The sequence below is a fragment of the Petaurus breviceps genome, unplaced genomic scaffold (genome assembly GCF_028583685.1).
Source record: "Petaurus breviceps papuanus isolate PSGF00001 unplaced genomic scaffold, PetGlider_PUasm1.0 90825, whole genome shotgun sequence".
NCBI lineage: Eukaryota > Metazoa > Chordata > Mammalia > Diprotodontia > Petauridae > Petaurus > Petaurus breviceps.
In genome coordinates, this window is record NW_027187353.1 from 16,279,561 (window position 1) to 16,299,401 (window position 19,841).

General features: G+C 38.8%; 1 protein-coding gene across 1 annotated transcript; it reads left to right on the forward strand.

Moving 5' to 3' along the window:
• The first annotated feature begins 1,710 nt into the window (after nt 1-1,710).
• LOC138148542 (cytochrome P450 2C42-like) lies at nt 1,711-14,222 on the forward strand. The gene is made up of 4 exons (XM_069071246.1): nt 1,711-1,886; nt 11,462-11,648; nt 13,049-13,190; nt 13,663-14,222. The coding sequence occupies exons 1-4, from the start codon at nt 1,711-1,713 to the stop codon at nt 13,842-13,844; spliced, it is 687 nt and encodes a 228-aa protein (XP_068927347.1). The 3' UTR covers nt 13,845-14,222.
• The last annotated feature ends 5,619 nt before the right edge of the window (nt 14,223-19,841 follow it).

Below are 19,841 nucleotides of genomic sequence, written 5' to 3' on the forward strand. Positions count from 1 at the left end.
CTGAGACCATGGGTTTTATTGTGGGATGCTTCCCCAGGCTTGGGCTCCTCTCAGTTTCAAGGTGTCTTTTGCTACTATACTTCCCACACTGTAGCTGCTCCATATGATAAATATACATAAAAACTACATAGGCAGTTTTCTTCTCCCCCCCCCTTCCTTTTCAATTTAAAGACCTTTTAGTAATAGTTCTAAGGCTCTACACATATAAACCTTTACCATCCTAATCTGTAGTTCTTGCCCTGGCTACTTGCCAGTGTACTGCATTTGTGACATTTGACTAGGAAAGAAAGACCTATTGTAATTTCTCCTTGGTTTTTTCTCCACTGCTCAATGTAGTTGTAAATTTTTGTTAGAGTAGGTGTGGGGAAAAATTTGGTTGTAGGGCTTCTTGCTATTCCACCATTTAGGGATATCTCTGATGTTTTCCTGTCTCTAAACAGAAATATACTTGGATTAGAATAATTCTTAATGGATTCAAATTGTTTCTAGCAAGATTGTGCCTAAAATGAAAAGTACAGAATTTTATTCCACTGTAACATAGTACAATGTCCCATGAAACCTTATTACAATAGAAATTAGTTTTGTGTAATTTAATAATAACAATGATACTGGCAAATATTTATATAGCATATGAAGATGTATAAAGCACTTTACAAATGTTATTGCTCTTGATACTTACAGTAGCCTGTGGAACTAGGTAAATTGGGTATTATTATCCTGACTTTGGAGATGAGGAAAGGAAGTGCATGGAAAGGAAAATGTACTCCCATTCTGGGAAGATATTTCTGGAACCAATGTCCTTGCTCTACCTGATTAGTAAATACACTTTGTAGAAAAAAAATGATGCTACTGACTGATTACCTTTGACAAGCATACCAATGGGAGCTCATAGGTAACAATATCATTAGACCTCAACCACTTAGGTTTGTTCTCAGAATCACGAGAAGACAAGTAGTCAACCACCTTTTGGAGAATGGAACTGCCAGTACTTACAGGATTTGGGAAAGCAGGCCCTAAGGGTTATTTCTGTTGTTATAGCTTACAAGAAATTTAATATAATATGGAAGATGTATGCACAGGAGACACTATATTGATAGTGAGCTTCTTGGATAATATTTTGTGCTACAAATTCAAAAGCTTTCTTATTCTCAGCAAACAAGCTTTTATTAAGCATCATCTACATGTCAGGAATTGTGCAAAGCACTGGAGATACTGTAATGGACACCGAGATATAACAGGACAGCTAGGCCAATTATAATTTGATAGGAGTGTTTATTAACCAGCCTGGACTGCCTCTCAGACCGAAAGATAGCCTCAAGCTTTCTGTTAGACATAATTTTATAGTCAATGTGATTGCTAGCAACAGAATATGTTTCTAAGGGGTTAGCATCGTGTCTATTGAAGCAAAACATTCTCAGTATTATTTCTGTTCAAGCAAAACATTCTCAGTATTATTCTATTGAAACAAAGCATTAGTATTATTTCTACTGAAGTGAAACAGACCTGAATCTGTGGGAATCTGTGGCATGTTTCTAGCAACCCAGGTGAAACATTTCTTTACTATTGGAGCCTATTAGGTGGTTTCCAAGGAACCCAGTAGGGGTCCCCTCTAGCAGATTTAAGGGGACTCTAGTGTATAATTTCTGGTGGGCACTTCAATACAAAGCAAGGTAAAAACATTCTTACTGCTTCCAAGATCTTTACAGCAAAATGGGTAAAAACACCTTTAGGCCCTGGGCAAGCAGGCCCAATCAGCCAGTTGTCCTGGATCAAGTGGTTTGGAAGTACTACCAAGGTAGAGAAAGTGTGATGGGACCACTGGGCATGGAGTACAAGAGGATAGAAAAATCTCCTCCTGTGAGAGAAACTCAGTTCCACAGAGGCAGGTTTCCACTCTCAGTTCTATCAAGATAAGCACTTGAGACTTGTCTCATAAAGTTTAATTTAACTCCTACTGAAATTAACCCATATTGTACCATAGGAGCTTGTTATAAGGGTGGGTGGGAAGACAGTTCTCACATTGCCCTGGAACCCTCACACAGAACTTACAGCATTAAGTGGTGCCAGGACAAGGGACTGAGCCTGGGGGTGGGACCACACACTGGAGACTGGGTCATGGGTCTAATGCCTTGGCATGATGTTTCTGGCTGTCTCAGGAGCCCTCCATGCACTCCAAAGGTGAAATGCCCTCCTCATTCTCAATAATCACTTTTTAACATAGAGACTGAACCTTTGAGTTCATTGATATAGGGGAAGAAATTTCTTTTATCAATGTAGGCCTGAATCTCCTCTGCAATTTATAGACTTAGGGAATTAGCTGACTAGCACTGAGAGGCTTTGCTTTTGTCTGGGGTCACACATCCTGTACATATCAGAGATCAGATCTGAATACCAGGCCCTCGGGACTCCAAGACCAGTTTTCTGTTTACTATGTCACATTGTTTCCTGTAATTTTTGTTGCTTTTTATGAGGTTTCTTTGGTGGTGTTATTTCATTCTATACTCTATTTAAAATTGCATATTACTAATCTTGATATTCTTTTTTTTTTTTTTAAGCAATCGGGGTTAAGTAACTTGCTCAAGGTTACACGGCCAGTTATTTCTGAGTGTGGTGCTAAGTATCTGAGCCTGGATTCCCAGGTCATCCCAACACTGGAGCCGGTGCTCTTACTTGCTGGTGGCCACCTGGCCACCCCTTGCATATTACTAACCTTAAATTTTATTTGAACGACGAGTTTTATACTGTTATATTCTAATCATACAGGACTTTAGTCTATTTTCCAAACTCTATCATATATCTCCTGCCTCCAGGCATCTGTTCTCCACCTGTCCCCCAAGCCTGAAATGCCCTCCTTCTTTATCTTAACTTTGTCAAAAGCCTTTCCCCCCTCAAGTTTCAGTTTGGTATCACCCCTTACCTGATTCTCTTAGCTATAAGTTCTCTTCTAACTAAATCTTTAATGACTTTTTTGTATGTATATTTGTATGTATATTATGTATATTTGTGTTTATGTTATACCTTGTAAGCTCCATGAGGGCAGGGATTTTAACTATCTTTTCAGTTACTGCTTAATTAGATTATAGCAAGAGCCTGATATGTGTGAGGTGCTGTCCTTGGTGCTGGAGATACTGATAACACAAGGGAGACATCTTGGTATTCAGGAGCTCATATTTTACTGGAGCAGGCAATATATTCATGGATGAGTCATATGAACACATGTAGATGTTTCCCAGAGTAAATTCTTAGTGGGGGCCTATGAGCTAAGGGAATTTGGTTTCAAGCACCTCTTTAATGCAGGCATACTTAACTATTTTGTGTCACATACTTCATTGGCAATCTGATGATTTCTATGGATGCTTTTTAAGAATGATGCATTTATACCAAATGATTAAAAAAATTATCTTAAAAAAGTTCTCAAAAGATGAAAATAAATAAGATTTAAGAATCACTGGTAAAGAAACATTACTTTAGGATCATTCATCAATATTGCAGATCATCCACATGAATCTAGAACTTGTGTACCCTTAAACACAGGATGTGTGTTACTCTTATTACCACTTTCAAATACCTCATCCTCCTCCAAACACGAAATCCCAGAACAGCTCTTCATCACTTGGCAACACAAAATTTTCCCAATGTATTTCATGAGCATGATTGCTTCTTCTACTTTTTATTTCGTTGAAGCACAATAGATTTTGCTTCAGTTTCTTATTTTAATAGCACAAATCCCCTGTGTTTCAAGTGGGTTTCTTATACATCATAAATTTCTTATAAATATTGTTGTATTCTACTTTCTAATATATTCCACTATCCTCCTCAGTTTTATGTATGAGTTCATTTACTTTTATGAATGTTAATTGTGTTTAATTAGCTCTACCCCATTTTCTTCCACATTTCCTCTCTGTCCCCTCACCCTTCCTTCACAAATATGAACAGAATGGTGAAAATATAGTATGCTCAACAATGGTGTTCCATGATGGATATCATATGCTTCCACCCACCCTGCCATTTTCTCTTCTCCCTTTCCTTACCCGAGTCATAGGTTTTCACCTTCCTTTTTTTTCTTTAAAAGTCTTCACAATTTCCACTTTCACTTTAGAATTTGTTTTACTTATAATATCCTTTACTAAATCTAACATACCTCTTTTTTGATAGAAGCTGTCTAATACTGGCTGTCTATTAATCTCGGTCTGCCTCAGTTCCTCAAATTTAAAATGGGGATAATACTAACTGTGCAACTTGAACAAGTTACTTACCATCTTAGTGTCCCCAGAAAATTCACAAGCAGAAGTTTCAGAGAAAGTGCCAATATGCATTAGGAAAGGACTTCTACCAACAGGAACTCACGCCCTAATGGAATCACACATCTAATTTTTAAGAATGATATAACATATAATTGGCATGATTATGGGAGGGTTTTTTGATAAGAAGGAGCTTATTTGAAATTAAAAGTCAAGGGTTCAAATCTTCCTCTGCTACTTCCTTTTTGTACATATTTGTGTAAGTCACTAGAACTACTCTGAGCCAGGGTTTTTGCATTTGCAAAATGAAGTGATTAATGCTTGCACTACTGACTTCACAAAACTCATATGAGAATTAAAGAAAACAATGTCTATAAAGAGCTCAGAAAATCATAAAGTGCTAAAGAGACTCATAGGATTATAGATCCAGAGTTGAATGGGAAACTGGAAGTCTCTGAGGCCATTGTCTTCATTTGACAGATGATAAATTGAAGCCCTAGTTAGGTCAAGTGACTTCACCAAGGTCACATAGGAAGTCATCAGCAGAACTTGTATTTGAAACCAGATCTTTTGAATCCAAGTCCAGGTGCTTCCCCAGGATACTAGGATATCATAGTCATTATGAGCACTGATGGCTTCACAGGAAACTTGTGATGGTCAAAGGAGATGGTGCACCCCAATTGCATTTTACACTAGAAGCACTATAACTATGGCTGTGTATGAGTTTAAAAACTTGATAAAGTTCTGATAGTGTTGTAACTCTTCTCAGGATTCCCTCCAAACTGAATCTCAGCATAGAAATTGGAATGAAGGAGAATTCCATCTTTCTCAGAAAAATTTGGGGGGTTTGATGCACCCAGTGAAATTTTATTCCCAAATGGGAGCACCTGGAAGACTTCACCACCCAAATGGAATCCTTCTGGCTCCCCACCATGATAGTGCTAGAAAGTATTCCTGAATATGTGTATCCCCCATACTAATGATCAGAAGGTTGATTCAGGCAAGCTCTCTACAGAATCTAGGTCATGCTCTCTTGTCCTTGCACTGTATAACTTCCATTTCTCTGAAATTAATTACCAGGAATGAAATAATAGCACTGCTGAATTAGGTGCACAGATAAGTCTTTTTAGAAATTGACTCTAATTTATTAGAGCTATTCACCAAGTGAAAAATACCTAAAAGTTATGAACAAATATTTCTCAAGGGTAAATGGTAAAGTTACAAACAAACATATGAAAATTATTACAAATCACTAATAATCAGAAAAGTGAAAAGTAAGCAAATCTAACTCTCTTTTGGCAATGGTCGTCGAGGAAGACAATGACACACATTGGTGGGGCTGCAGTAAAACTGGCACTTTAATATGATGTTGATAGAGTCCTTCTGGAAAGTCATTTGGAACTTGCCTCAAAAGTCATTAAAGTGCTTACCTTTTCAATAAGCAATTTCTCTCTTAGTTTTAGCTCCTATAGACATCAAAGAAAACTGAAAAGGACTCATATTAACAAAAATCCTCATAGTAACTTTTTTGTTGTGGTACAGAATTGGAAAGTGAGGGGCATCCTCTTCAGTTTGGGAATGATTAAAATGATGTTTCATTAATTTGATGGGATATTATTTTACTGAAAGAAATAATAAAAGTGATCTATTCAGAGAAGCCTTTGAAGAACTGTATAAACTGGTACAGAGTGAAATTAGAAGAACCAGGAGATCATTTTATATGATTCCAACAGCATTATGAATTAAAAAACTTTGAAAGACTGAACTATTACGATCAATGCAAAGACCAACATTGATTCCAGAGGACCCATGGTGTAATGTGCTTCTGTTTTTTTCTGACTGAGAGGTGAATGACTGAATGAATATGCAGAATGAGACATACATTTATGGACATAGATAATGTAGGATTTGTGCTTTGCTTGGCCAGAATTTTAAATTCAATAGGCAGGAAGAAAGAAAGTTTTACTATTAAATTATTGATATTTATATAATATAAATAGTTTAAATTTGAATTTTAAATTTAGTTTAAATTTGAACTATTTGTATCTATTTGTTATTTATTATTTATTATAATTATTTCTATAATAATAGATAAAAATTTAATTGTAAAATCAGAAAAAAATAAAAAGATGTTGATTTTGCACTTTCTACTCTAAAGAGAATCTTTCCCTTTCTCTTATTTCAAGTGCTCAGCTTCCCTGATGGTTAGAGCTTTCCTTTTTTTATGTCTCTAATTAATTGCCCTCCCCCCAATCCTGATCACCAGGTGGTGATTTGCATTATAAAATGTGTTTAAACAAAGATATATATCATACATTAGAGGGACAATGGGAAAAACCAGATTATTGACAAACTGTTGGTGTAGATGTAAATTGTACAGCCCATCTGTAAAGTAATTTGGATCTATCACTACCCAATTAGTAAATCATGTATGATCTTTGAATGAGCAATACCATCATTTGGCCAGTACTCCCAGAAATTCAAAAAAATAAGAAAATATGCCCAATTAGAAGACGATGTCTAGGGTCTTTTCTCATCATGGCTTTGAGGCACTCTAATAAATTATTAATTCTCTCTCCTGGATCTATTTTCCAGATCAGGTGTTTTTCCAATGAGATATTTCATGTTATCTTCCATGTTTTTTATTCTTGTGGTTTTGTTTTGTAATTTCTCACAAGGTCATTAGCTTCCATTTGTTCCATTCTAATTTTTAAGTAATTCTTTTCTTCACTGGACTTTTGAACCTCCTTTTCTATTTGGCCAATTCTGCTTTTTAAAGCATTCTTCTCCTCATTGACTTTTTGGACTTCTTTGGTCATTTGTGTTATTCTATTTTTTAAGGTATGATTTTCTTCAGCTTTTTGGTGTCTCCTTTAGGAAGCTCTTGACTTGTTTTTGATGATTTTCTTGCATCACAATCATTTCTCTTCCAAATTTTTCCTCTACTTCTCTTACTTGATTTTCAAAATCCTTATTGAGCTCTACCAAGGCCTGGATCAATTAATATTTTTCTTGGAGGCTTTGGGTGTAGGAGCTTTGATTTTGTTTTCTTCTTCTTGTTATATGTTTTGATCTTCCTTGTCACCAAAGTGAGATTCTATGGTCTGATTTTTTCCCACTGTTTATTCATTTTCTCAGCCAATTATCTGACGTTTTATCTCTTTGTCAAAGAAGGACTCTGCCTCCAGTGTGTGTGTGTGTATGGAGGGGTGTACTGCCCCAAGCTTCAGGGATTTGTGCAGCTGTTTTTACAGATACTGCTAAGGACCTATAAATTTTCAGCACTTCCAAGGTAGTATAATCAAAGGAGAGGTGTTTACTCTTCTCCTGGCCTGTGCTCTGCTCTGTGAGTTACTTCAAGCACTCTTTTCTGCCTTGGAACTGTAAGGATTCCCTCTCCATGGCCTTCACAACTCTGCCACACCAGAACTCTTCCTCACCCCAGGACCACCAAACAGGACTCTGATCCAAATCTAAGCATGGGCAAAGCTAGATAATCCTGCCTTAGCACCAGAAAGACATCCCTGAAATCCCCCTCTGATCAGCCACTCAATTCCCCCACTGTCTGTAGGTTGAGAGCTCTGGAAGCAGCTGCTGCTGCCACTGCTGCCACCCTGGGGTGGGACCTGACCATGCTTCTCTCACACACAGGTTCAACACACTTTACCTACTGACCTTCTAAGTTATCTTTGGTGTTGTGGGGTTGAGAAGTCTGGAAACTTCCACAGCTGCCAGTGATTCAGTCACCTGAGGCCTGCTCTGGCCCTGTCTGTGCCAGCATGACCCATGCTGAACTATGCTCTTCTCTCAGAATGGTGCAACAGACATTTCCTGTCACCCTTCCAGGTTGTCTTGTGCTGGGAATTTGTTTCAGTTTGTGATTTTGTGAGTTCTACTGCTCTATAATTTATTTAAAATCATTTTTATAGGTATTCAGATGGGTTTGTTGGAGAGCTCAAGCAAGCCTTTGCTTTTACTCCACCATCTTGACTTTGCCCCCCCAAAAGACCTTTTGTTAATAAAAAAAAAATTAGCTAAACTTATAGAGAAATACAATGCCTTTGAAAAGAACATAATGATTTATAAGTAGAGATACAAAGTTGTCTATGCCAGTTAACTCACATGTATTTGGGTTTGTGGAGGGGTGTAGTTTTACAACTGTTTACCTGCATTCAGAGTGTACCTCTCTGGAAACCATAAAAGATACTACAGAAATGTGCAGAAGATGAAAAGTTTCATTTTGGAAAGAATAAAGGAGCATCAAAAGATCCTGGACCCCAGAGCCCTCAAGACTACATTGATTTCTACTTCTCCAAAATGCAACAGTTAGGATGAATGGGGGAAGCACCTGGCATTGAGCAAGGTTGATATTCCAAGGGTTCTTACAGGCTATGCTTCAAAGCACAGAAAAAGACCTCAGAGAGTCTCAAGGTACCCAAGTTCCCTAAGGATGCCACTGGCTTTATAGTAACTGAAGTTTGGTCTGACCCTGTCCTTATTTGAGCGCTGTATGGGAAATGAGATTGCAACAATTCTGCTTTGTTGGGTGATGAGCTGCTATTCTGGGATTTCTTGTTTGGAGGAGGATATTTTACTGGAGAAGGATAATAGGAATCAATTAATAAACATTTACTAAGTGCATACTATGTGCCAGTACAGATCCTATGTGTACTTATCTTTAAATGTGTTGTATTCCTTCAATAGAATTTGAACTTCTAGAGGGTAGAGACTGCTTTCTTTTTATCCTTTGTATTCATATTCCCACTATATAGTACTCTGCTTAGCACATAAGAGATATTTCTTACATATTTGTTGATTGAATTACTTAATATATGGATAAAAAGGTTCACTAGAAACTTTCTTCCAGATTGAAGACCAAGACTCCTTTAACTGTCTCCCTAGATATATTGCCACTTTTCCTTTTGCCTCTGTATTTTTAACCATTATTTCAGTGGCCCTGAACCAAATGGAGATATTTTTAAAATAATGCCAAATTGACATAAAATGAAAGCATAAATTGATTCCACTGCTTAATGTTTTCTCATTAATTTATTTACTTTATGCTTGTCTGGTTTGAAGTTTTCCATGTCAAGTATTGTAATGGACACTGAGATATTACTGGACAGCTAGGCCAATTATAATTTGATAGGAGTGTTTATTAACCAGCCGGGACTGCCTCTCAAACCAAAAGACAGCATCGAGCTTTCTGTTAGACATGATTTTATAGACAATGTGATTGCTAGCAACAGAATATGTTTCTAAGGGGTTAGCATTGTTTCCATTGAAGTGAAGCTTTCTCAGTATTATTCTTATTGAAACAAAGCATTAGTATTATTTCTACTGAAGGGAAACATACCTGAATCCATAGGAATCTGTGGCATGTTTTTAGCAACACAGGTGAAATATTTCTTTACTATTGGAGCCTATTAGGTGGTTTCCAAGGAACCCAGTAGAGGTCCCCTCTAGCAGGTTTAAGGGGGCTCTAGTGTATAATTTCTGGTGGGCACTTCAGTACTTGATTCATTTGAATACTGTGGAAACACAATCAGGATAACACAGCTTCTATACTGAGAGATGGAAGGGCTTGGAATATAAAATTCTGGAGGTCAAAGGAGCTGTGATTAAAACCAAGAATCACCTACCCAGAAAAACTGAGTAGTAAGTTTCAGGGGAAAATACATCCATTCAGTGGAATAGAAGGTTTTCAAGTATTTTTGATGAAAAAACCAGAGATGAATAGAAAATTTGACATTCATATACAAGAAGCAAGGGAAGCATGAGAAGGTAAACAGGGAAAAGAAATCATAAGGAACTTTTCAAAGTTGAACTATTTAAATTCCTACATGGAAAAATGATAATTGTAACTTATGAAACTTTTCTCAGTATAAGAATACTTGAAGGTAATAGAAATGTTTATATGTGTGTGTGTATACATACATTTATATGTCTATATAGGAGGATATATGGGTGTATGAATACATATGTGAGTGTGTGTATGTATTTATATGGGTAAACATAGAGAGCACAGAACCAATTTAACGGGAAGGGATAACAGTAAAAAGGAAAATTGCGAGGTGAGAGAGAAATATAATGAGAAGACATGGGGAGAGACAATTGCCTCATATCAAAGAGGCAAGGGAAAATGGTTACAATTGAGGGGAAGAACAAGAAGGCAAAAGAGAATGGGACAACCTTATTCTTGTTGAATTTGGCTTAGGGAGGGAATGAAATTCACAATAAATAGGGTATCTCACCCTATAGGATAGTAGGCGGGAAGGGGATGAGATGGGGGATGATGGAAGGGAGGGCAAGCTGGGGGGGGGCAGGGATGTTGGAAGCACCCACTTTTGAAAAGAGACGGGATCAAAGTACAGAATAGAACAAGTAGGATGTGGGATAGGAGGGAGGGAAATATAGTCCGTCTTTTACAATATATCCACTATGGAAATATTTTGCATAGCTACACATATAAAACCTATATTGAACTACTTATCTTCCCAGTAAAGGTGGGTGACAAGGGAGAAAGGGAATGAATCTGGAATTCAAAGTTTAAAATCAAATGTTTGAAAAAATATGTATATCTACATATATATTATTATTTTTATTAATATTATGTCACATGTAACTGGGAAATAAGATATACAGGCATTGGGGCACAGAAATCCACCGTGTCCTACTGGAAAGTCAGAAGGGGTATGGGAAAAGATATGGAAGAGAGCAGATTGGAGGAGGGGATATCCAGTGGGAACGCTATTTTGGGGTGGTAGGTAGGGGAAAATGGGGAGAAAATTTGTAACTCAAAATCTTGTGGAAACAAATGATGTAAACTAGAAGTTAATAAAGCATTTGAATAACAAAAAAACAAATCATAGGATAAAGATTTAGAGGTTTAGGAAACTTTAAAAAAGACAGGTAATTTATGACCTGCATTTTTCAGATAAGGGAAATGAGCCTTAGATAGATTTAATGAATTGCCTGAATTTAAATAGGTAGTGTCTACAGAATGAATAATAAACACAGTTATTCCTGACCCCTCTCCACTAAGCCCCAGAAAATCATCCCATCACTGATGCTAAAGCCTCTAGATCCTTGACGGAATAAATGGTGGATACTGAACCCCTCTGAGAATTATCATAGGTCATTTGATCTATATCTGGTAGGCATTCCCAGGAGACCAGGAAGCTCAAGGATGATTCATGGGTTTTTTTTTGTCTCTGCAGAAAAATTCATGAGGAGATTGATTATGTTATTGGACATAATGGAGTTCCTTCCATAAAGGAGAGAAATGGTATGCCCTATACAGATGCTGTGATCCATGAAGTGCAAAGATTCATTAATCTCACACCTTTTACCATGCCCCATGCAGTGACCAGGGACATCCAGTTCCAACAATATGTCCTCCCCAAGGTCAGCAGTCATGGAGCCGTGGGCCCTAATTTGGAAGAGATCTTAAATATCATCTGGTCCTGTGATGTCACTTTAGGCATGAGAAAATCAAGCATATTGTCATAATCTCACCTGCAATTCCCTTTAGGCAGTTCTTTGTTACATCTAAGTAACTTTGATGTGGTGCTGAATGAAGAATGAGGGGAAAGTGTGTACTTAGTTCTCCCTGCTTCTCACTCACAGTAGCAACACTGGAAAGAAAATACACAGGAAAAATAAGAGTAAGGTTGCTCAACTGAAATTTTTGTTCATGGCCTTTGCTCTTAGTAGACAGTGAAGGAGACTGTGTAAATGTTATCATCTGTCCCATTGTGCAGATGGAGACACTGAGTCTCAGGTCAAATGACTTGCCCCAGGTCATTTAAAAATGTTGGTGTTGAGACTAGAACCTGAGTCTTTAGACTCTAAAATACTGCTTTCCAGGGGGGAGGGGGCACTAAATAAGCTTTGATTGAATTAATTGAAGTTTCCTAGCAATGGCTCAGCAGATTGTTCTCCCTCAAAGAAAGAAGGGAGCATGCCACCAAATTTCACATTTAATATACGCCATTGAGGGCATTGTTGAGTTCAAATCATCAAGGTTTCAGAAAGAAGCAACTGTGTGAAAATTTCTGTGCCAAATGCTGTGGACACAAGGCAAGAATAGAATAGCATTTAACCATTAAGGACTCTGGTGTCAAAGTCCTTGGAGGGAGCACAATTTGGAAGAGAAATGTCCTCCCAAAGTATTATTTCTTTCCTTCTGATCCAAGCTGTGATTTGGTCGGCAGAGTGGCTTTCTGATGAAGAAACTCCCTCAGGAGGAATCCTGGTCTGCCACTAGATGCTTTCAGCAATGCTTTGGTCACTGATAACTCACATATAATTCCCAGAGTCACACAGGCAGCAGATGTAGACATGAAGTATAGACCAAGGAATTGAGGGGAGAAAGATTATAAAGAAATCAGGGCCTTAGCCAAAGCTTCCTGTAGGAGGGAGTACCCAAGCCAATTCTTGAAGAAAGTTAGGGATTCTAAAAGGCTGATGTGAGCAAGGAGTGCCTTCCAGGCATGGAATACAGCTGTTATAGAGGCATGAAGACCAGAGAGGGAGCCTTGTGGATGGGGAACAACAGTTGGTCTGGATTAGCTGGAGCCCCAAGGAAGGCATGATGGGGATAATAATGGGGACATCAACTTGGAAAGCTAGACTGGGACCTATGCAGATTCTCAATGGCATGAACTTCAAGTCTATACCAATACACACAGAAGTTTGTATTTGGTAGTAGAGACAATAGGAAGCCACTGAAATCTTTTGGTATTGGCATAAGAAAGGATATATATGATGATAACTAACTCTACCCTGGAATTTCTTCCCTCTAGGGCACAACCGTCTACCCACTGCTCTACCCAATACTGTATGACAGCAAAGAGTTTCCCAACCCTGACCAGTTTGATCCTGAGCACTTCCTGGATAAGACTGGGAAATTCAAGAAAAGTGACTACTTCATGCCTTTTTCCACTGGTAAAAATAAACCCTTCCCATCTCTACCTCTCACTCTAAAAGGAAGATCCTGTTCCCTCCCCCCCTCCCCCTCTTCTGGCAGAGCCTCCTCTCGACAGCTCTCCTGAGGATACATTGCCCCACTGTGGCACGTGACCCACTGTCTTTTCCAGTATTCCCATGGCTTGGCTTTTTCTCAGACCCCTCAATACATGAACTGAGCCTCCTGGCTGACTCCACTGGTCCCTTATTTTAGTGACAGTCTGACTCCATTGCAAGATCCACTGCACAGGGATTCACCATAGGAAGAATGTTATGAAGAGGAAATTCTTTCTTACCCCTAGTGATCATTAATGCCTGGAATACAGCTCACAATAAGATTTCTCCCCACTTCTGCCCATCTACATCCTTTTCTTTTACTCCTTTCCCCATTATTGTCCTGGTCCAAAAAGTCTTCATTAAGGTTTCTAAGCACAATTTTGTTTCTTTCCAGGGAAACGGTCTTGCCTTGGAGAGGGCCTGGCAAGGATGGAGTTGTTTTTGTTCTTTACCACCATTCTACAGAACTTCACCCTCAAAATAGTTGGAGATCCAGATGAAATTAGCATCAAGAATAATTGTTTTGGGTTCAGCATTATTGCTCCACATTACCAAGCCTCCTTTCTTCTTCGCTGAGGAAGAAGGAAAAGCTGATTTGGTAAAATAATCAGCTGATTGCATTGTCTTTTCTCAATGGTCTCATATTTTTTAATGGAATCCCCTTTAAAAAAAACTAATTCCTATGTATTAACTAAAATGGGTCTTTATTTCCAGAGAAGACAGGCCAGCAGAATGCCATTATGTAATAGAGACTGCATGTGCAGCCCTCTCACCGTTGTCTCTAGCTATGTTCTAATTCACACCCTCAATTCCAGTTTTAGGGTGAGGAGGGAGTTCTGAAAAATATCCCTCTGTAAAACCCATGTTAGTTTGTACTTTTCTTTTCAAATGTCCTCAAGGATTATTTCATTTTGTATTGTATAGATCTTATTTCTGAATATGAGGTGCAATAAACATGGCTGTGCTCCTAATTACTACTGATGTACAAATTTGTGCCTGCACTTCCATACATTGTGAATTTATGACTTCATAAGTAACATGGTAATATGGAAGGAGGGCTGACTTTGAGGGTAGAGGACCAGGGACCATTCCTGCCTCTAAAGCTAACAAACTGTGTGGCCTTGGACAAGTCTCTTCACTATTTTCCCATCAGATGCTTCATCTCCACAATGAATGGGTTTGACTACATGGGCTGACAGTTCCCTACTGACCCTCCTTCTATTATACTTTGATCAGTAGACATAGTTGATCCACCCATCCATGCTTTAGAGGACCATTTTGAAAGGTTATATTCAAAGGAGAACCATTCCCTGGTGACAGCCACACTATGGACTTCTCCGTTACTGACCAGGATGGTCACCCCTGTCTGTTGATGGAACCATAATTTTCTAGTTCTGTAGAATCTTCTGGTGTTTAGGTTCTAACCACCCACAATCACATCCATGCTACAACACAACACAACACAATACATCAATTTGTCAAGGATCTATGATTTTGTTAGTAAGGTCCCAGAACAGTAAGAACTCAACTGTAACTCTGCAGCTAAATCCTAAAGAATTGCCTAAAGTTCTTAGACATCATTGGTTGCCTATGACCACACAGCTTTAAAGTATCAGAAGCAGAATTCAGACCCTTTTTTTCACACTCCACATCCAGCATTTTATGCCCTATAACAGATTGCTATCTCTTCCTGCAGCTCACACCTCCTGCATCCACTTTTTCCTTGATTTCCAGGCCTCCCTGTTTTTCCAGGTCCTCATTTCATATGTTCACTCACTTTGTCCTTTCAGAATCTTGATGCAATGTTGAACCAGTTCCATCTTAAATTGACCTCCATGTCAAAATCTCTTAGTCCATTGCTGTATGCAGACATGCATCACTTTCCAAATCCCAACAAGGAATTACTCCTACCACTTGTCTACTCTGTTACTATAGGCTTGCTACTAGACACAGAGCACTTCTCTAACTCACAGCCTAATGTGGCCAGTGCAGTTGGTGGGCTAGAAAGCAGTGAGAATGACTAGATGGGGGTGTAATCAATAGTATGTTTATTACAGGACCATTTCATACAGAGCCAAAGATACAAGAGGCTCACAGAGTTTATATGTCCCCCGACAGAAGGTCTACATGACCCAAAAGAATGTAGACACCGCAAAAGAATGCAGTGTACAAGCACCCTCCCTTGATCTTGTTTACTATTTACCCTTGCTTAACTTTAGTTATTTATTAGGGTAATATCATAGGACCATATCCAGAGGCATAAACAAAACAAAACAAAAATAAGATTACACACCCTCTTGCCTATCTGCCCTGTAACTTTGTAGATAGTTGTGTAGGGCAGAGGAACATTCCTTTAGCAGGGCAAAGGGACCCCAAAAATTCTCTACATCCAAACAAGGTTATATGTCCTCCTGCTTATCTGCCCTGTAACCTTTTAGATAATTGTATAGGGAAGTGGAACATTTCATTAGAGGAGCCAGGGAACTCCTGAAAGTTCTCTACAACAACCTGCCTCTTTTAAGCACCCATTCTAAGAGTTCTTTTTTTATACTAATACCTCTCATATCTCGCTCCATCTCACCAAAAAACTGAATTCAATATTTTTTATCTTTATCAAATGCTTTATTAACTTCTAGTTTACATCATTCATTTCCATAAGGCTTTGAGTTACAAATTCATTGCTACGATCTCCCCACATGAATGCGTGCCTCACTCCTAAAGAAGCACATACAAAGTTGTGGTCAGTCTTGCTCCTGTATGTCCCATTAGGAGCAAAAATAACAAAAACCAATGTTATTGGGGCCCATGGCAAAGGGATTTTCCATATTTCCACGTTTTCTCTCTGATTTTCCCTACCAATTTTGTTTTTGGTACCCGCCATATCTATGATTAATGTTTGTGTCATTTTGCCAGGAAATGTAGGTTTGCTGTTCCACCTGATGGCAAACAGGTACTTTAGTCCCACAATTTAAAAATGGGGGATCCACTTGACCTGAAAATGAGTCTGGACACAGCGTCTGATGTTTACCTCACAATCCTGAACAATTAAAAAAAGTCCCCAAAATTCCCATAGTATATGTTGCGATGTTCTCAAAGCATACTAGGTCCTTAACTCTGAAAATTCCTTTAGCATAGGCGTTCCCATTCAGCTCTCCTTTAACTCTATGCTTTCACTTAGATATAGAAGATAGATTAACAGGAATGTCCACGAGGGCATCAGCATGTTTGAATCTGCCCCAAGGATGATACTCATAATGATACTTGATAATTTGTACTAAGCTGCATGAGGACATATTAAAAGTAGAAAAGCACAGAGGGGATTCATCCACTAACCCAGTAAAATTTAAATCTAGCACAGGACAGGTTATGTTTGCATTATGAATATCAAAATCTTTAGCAAAAATGACTGACCCATTTCCTTCTAAAGTGATTTCTTGAAGAAACTCCCCCACCCCCAACCATCTCCACCCAAGGGGGATGATCCACCCAGTATCCTGTAGGGGCAACTACTGGAAGCTGAGCAAGGAAAGTAGGGAGCAAGATCACCATCCACTTGCCTCATTTAGGCTCTGGCTCCTCCTCCACTGCCAACCCCAGTCTGGTTCTGGTTGGGGGGGGGGGGGGAGGGGGAACGGGCCAAATGCCCAGTCTCTGCATTTGTTGACACAGCCCTTGTTCTCCTTTCTGCTATCCAAACTTCCTCGTTTTCATCTGTGGAGACACACAAATAGCCTTGGCAAAGCATTATTAGCCTGTGTGGACTGTACCATTGTCCCTTATCATTTTTCCACATTACCCATTAAGTAACTACAGTTACCTGGGGGTGTGATCTTTTAGAATTACTAATTGTGTGGTCAGTAACACCCCAGAATTTTTCTGCTGGTGTTTTATCTTCATGATCTAATGTCAAATAATTTAATACATATAGTGACAACCACAACATTCGTCTTGGGGTACCGTGCTCCAAATTCCCCCTTTTGGTTTTTGGAGTGCAGTTTTAAGTGTACGTTTTTTTCTTTCAACAATTGCCTGACCTGTGGGGTTGTAAGGAAGCCCTGTAACCTGGTGAATACCTCACTGAAGACAGAATTCAGCAAAGCTTTTTGAGGCATAAGCAGAGCCATTGTCAGTCTTTAATTGTTTTGGCACATCCACAGCAGCAAAGCATGTAATAAGATGTTCTTAAACACGAGAGGTTTTTCCCCCAGACATAGCAGTTGCCCATGTAAACCCCAAATAAATATCCACAGTTACTTGTATATATTTCAGTCTCCCAAAAACAGAATGATGAGTAACATCAGACTGCCAAATTTCATTGGGTAACATGCCACAGGGATTCACACCCTTGGGTATAGAGGGACTGCAAATAACACATGATGGGCAGCTTTTAACTATTTGTCTAGCTTGTTCTCTAGTGATATCAAAGATCCTAGCAAGCATTTTAGTGGATTAATGAAATCTATGATGGGATTCCTTTGCTAATTCTAATGATCCCATGAGGATTTGATCAGCTATGTGATTACCTTTAAAAAGTGGTCCAGGAAGACTGGTATGAGATGGGATATGCATAATGTAAAAGGGATGTTATCTATTTTGTACAATATCTTGTAAATCACAGAACAATGTGTACAACTGAGTTTTATTTCTACGTGTGTCGGCTGTTGGAGTCCATCAATCAGGGCCCCTCCTGAAAATTTGTCGTGATGGTGACCTTAAGTCATGATAAAATACCTCTGCCTCATAATGCCATTGGAAAGGAAGCCAAACAATACCTCTGGAATTTTCCTGACATGCCCTCAAATTCCCAAGTAAGTTTCTTCATACTTTGTAAAGGTTGGCTAACTTCTCCTATGCCCCTCATGTTTATATCTGATTTTTTAACAGTTCACTTCAGGTCCCATTGTTCCTTATTGATAATGGTCAGGTCTGCCCTGGTGTCTAAGAGACCCAGAATTCTCCTGCCTTTCACATATATATGAAGGGTGGGTCTTGAGGTTGTAATGATTTGAGACCATATGACCTCTGGATTCTGTATTTGAAATATCCATTGTTCCTGTTTTAATTGGATCATGGAACTGCTGGGATTCATAATTTTCATTTTAATCTTATTATAATCTTCCCAGCCCTTTTGTTCCACATAGGTTGGAGTGAATTGTATAACCATGTATTCCCCTCTGAGGTTAATGAAAGTACCCCCATGGCAAGAGAAGAGCTCTTAAAAAGCAATTCTCTCTCCTGGCCTGGGTAAATGTTTAAGGATGTAACCTCAGGCTGTTAGATAACAGCAGTTACTTCAGAGGGGGAGGGATCCAAATTGGCTTGCCCTCCTGAACCTCTGGAGTGCCAAACTGAACATAAGTCCCTGCTGTTTTTTGTGGGCCCGGGACTTGGTCCTTGAGGGTGTTTCCAGAATTTCTATATCGACATTCTGAAGCCCAATGAAGGCCCTCATGACATTAGGGGCATTTTGATTTTAGTCATAATTCACTATTATTGCCACCCACTTAACATTCCCTTTTGAAATGACCGACTTCACCACATTTATAACAATTCTTGTTATGTCTATTTGTGGCAGCTTGTGCTTCTGCTATAATTTGTGCTTGAAAGACCATAGATTACCATAGATTTACTTCCATAGGTTTCCGAATTAACTGATCCAAGGAGGCATCACCAGGAAGTGCCAAAAAAAGCATTCTTATGATCTAAATTCTAATTCCCTCTGGCTATTTGTCTTACAAATTCTTCCAGTCCCACAGTGCTTCCTAAGATATGCTCAACTGCTTGTTTTATTTTTGCCACAAAAATCAGGAAATGATTCCTCAGGTCCCTGTATGATATTTGTAAAATTTTTTCCTGCTTGACCAGAACTGATTATCTCTCTCCATGCTTGTATTGTACACTCCTGAATAGTACTATATACTGCCACTGAATTCTGACATTTGTGTGTTAGGTAATTATTAGGTCCATCACCCAAAAGCATGGAAATACTGAGTGCGTTAGGTCTCTCTACCAACTTAAGATCATATAGTCTGATATGACATTTTTCCTTATAATTGACCTCCCACTGTAAGTAGTCCCCTGGGGTTAGGCATATTTTAGCCGTTTGCCTCCAATCATATGGTGTCAAAGCTGTGGTTGCTAAATTTTCCAATAATGACACCATATAAGAAGATGTTTCCCCATACTCCTGTACAGCCTTTTTTTTTACCTCCTTAAGATCTTTTATATTTAATTTTTACCCTGTCCTATTGCCCTGGGCATCTACTACAACAAGGTATGCTATCAAGTTGCAGCCTTTAAACCCCATTTCTCTTAATGTATGTCCTTCTTCTTTCATAAGTTTTTGAAAAGGTGTATATAATTCTGAAACTATGGTGAGACTGCCATTAGGCTTCCCAGCTTTTTCAGTTCCCCATGCGGATTTATAGGGCAGACATAGACTGAGGTTAAGAGGTTTGGTATTTTCTAGGGGTCTTTTTCCCAGAAATTCAGGAGGTGTGGTCTCTTCCTGATTACGGCCTTCGCTGTCACCCATGACACTCAGTATTTCTTTAAGACCTGTTTTGTCTGCAA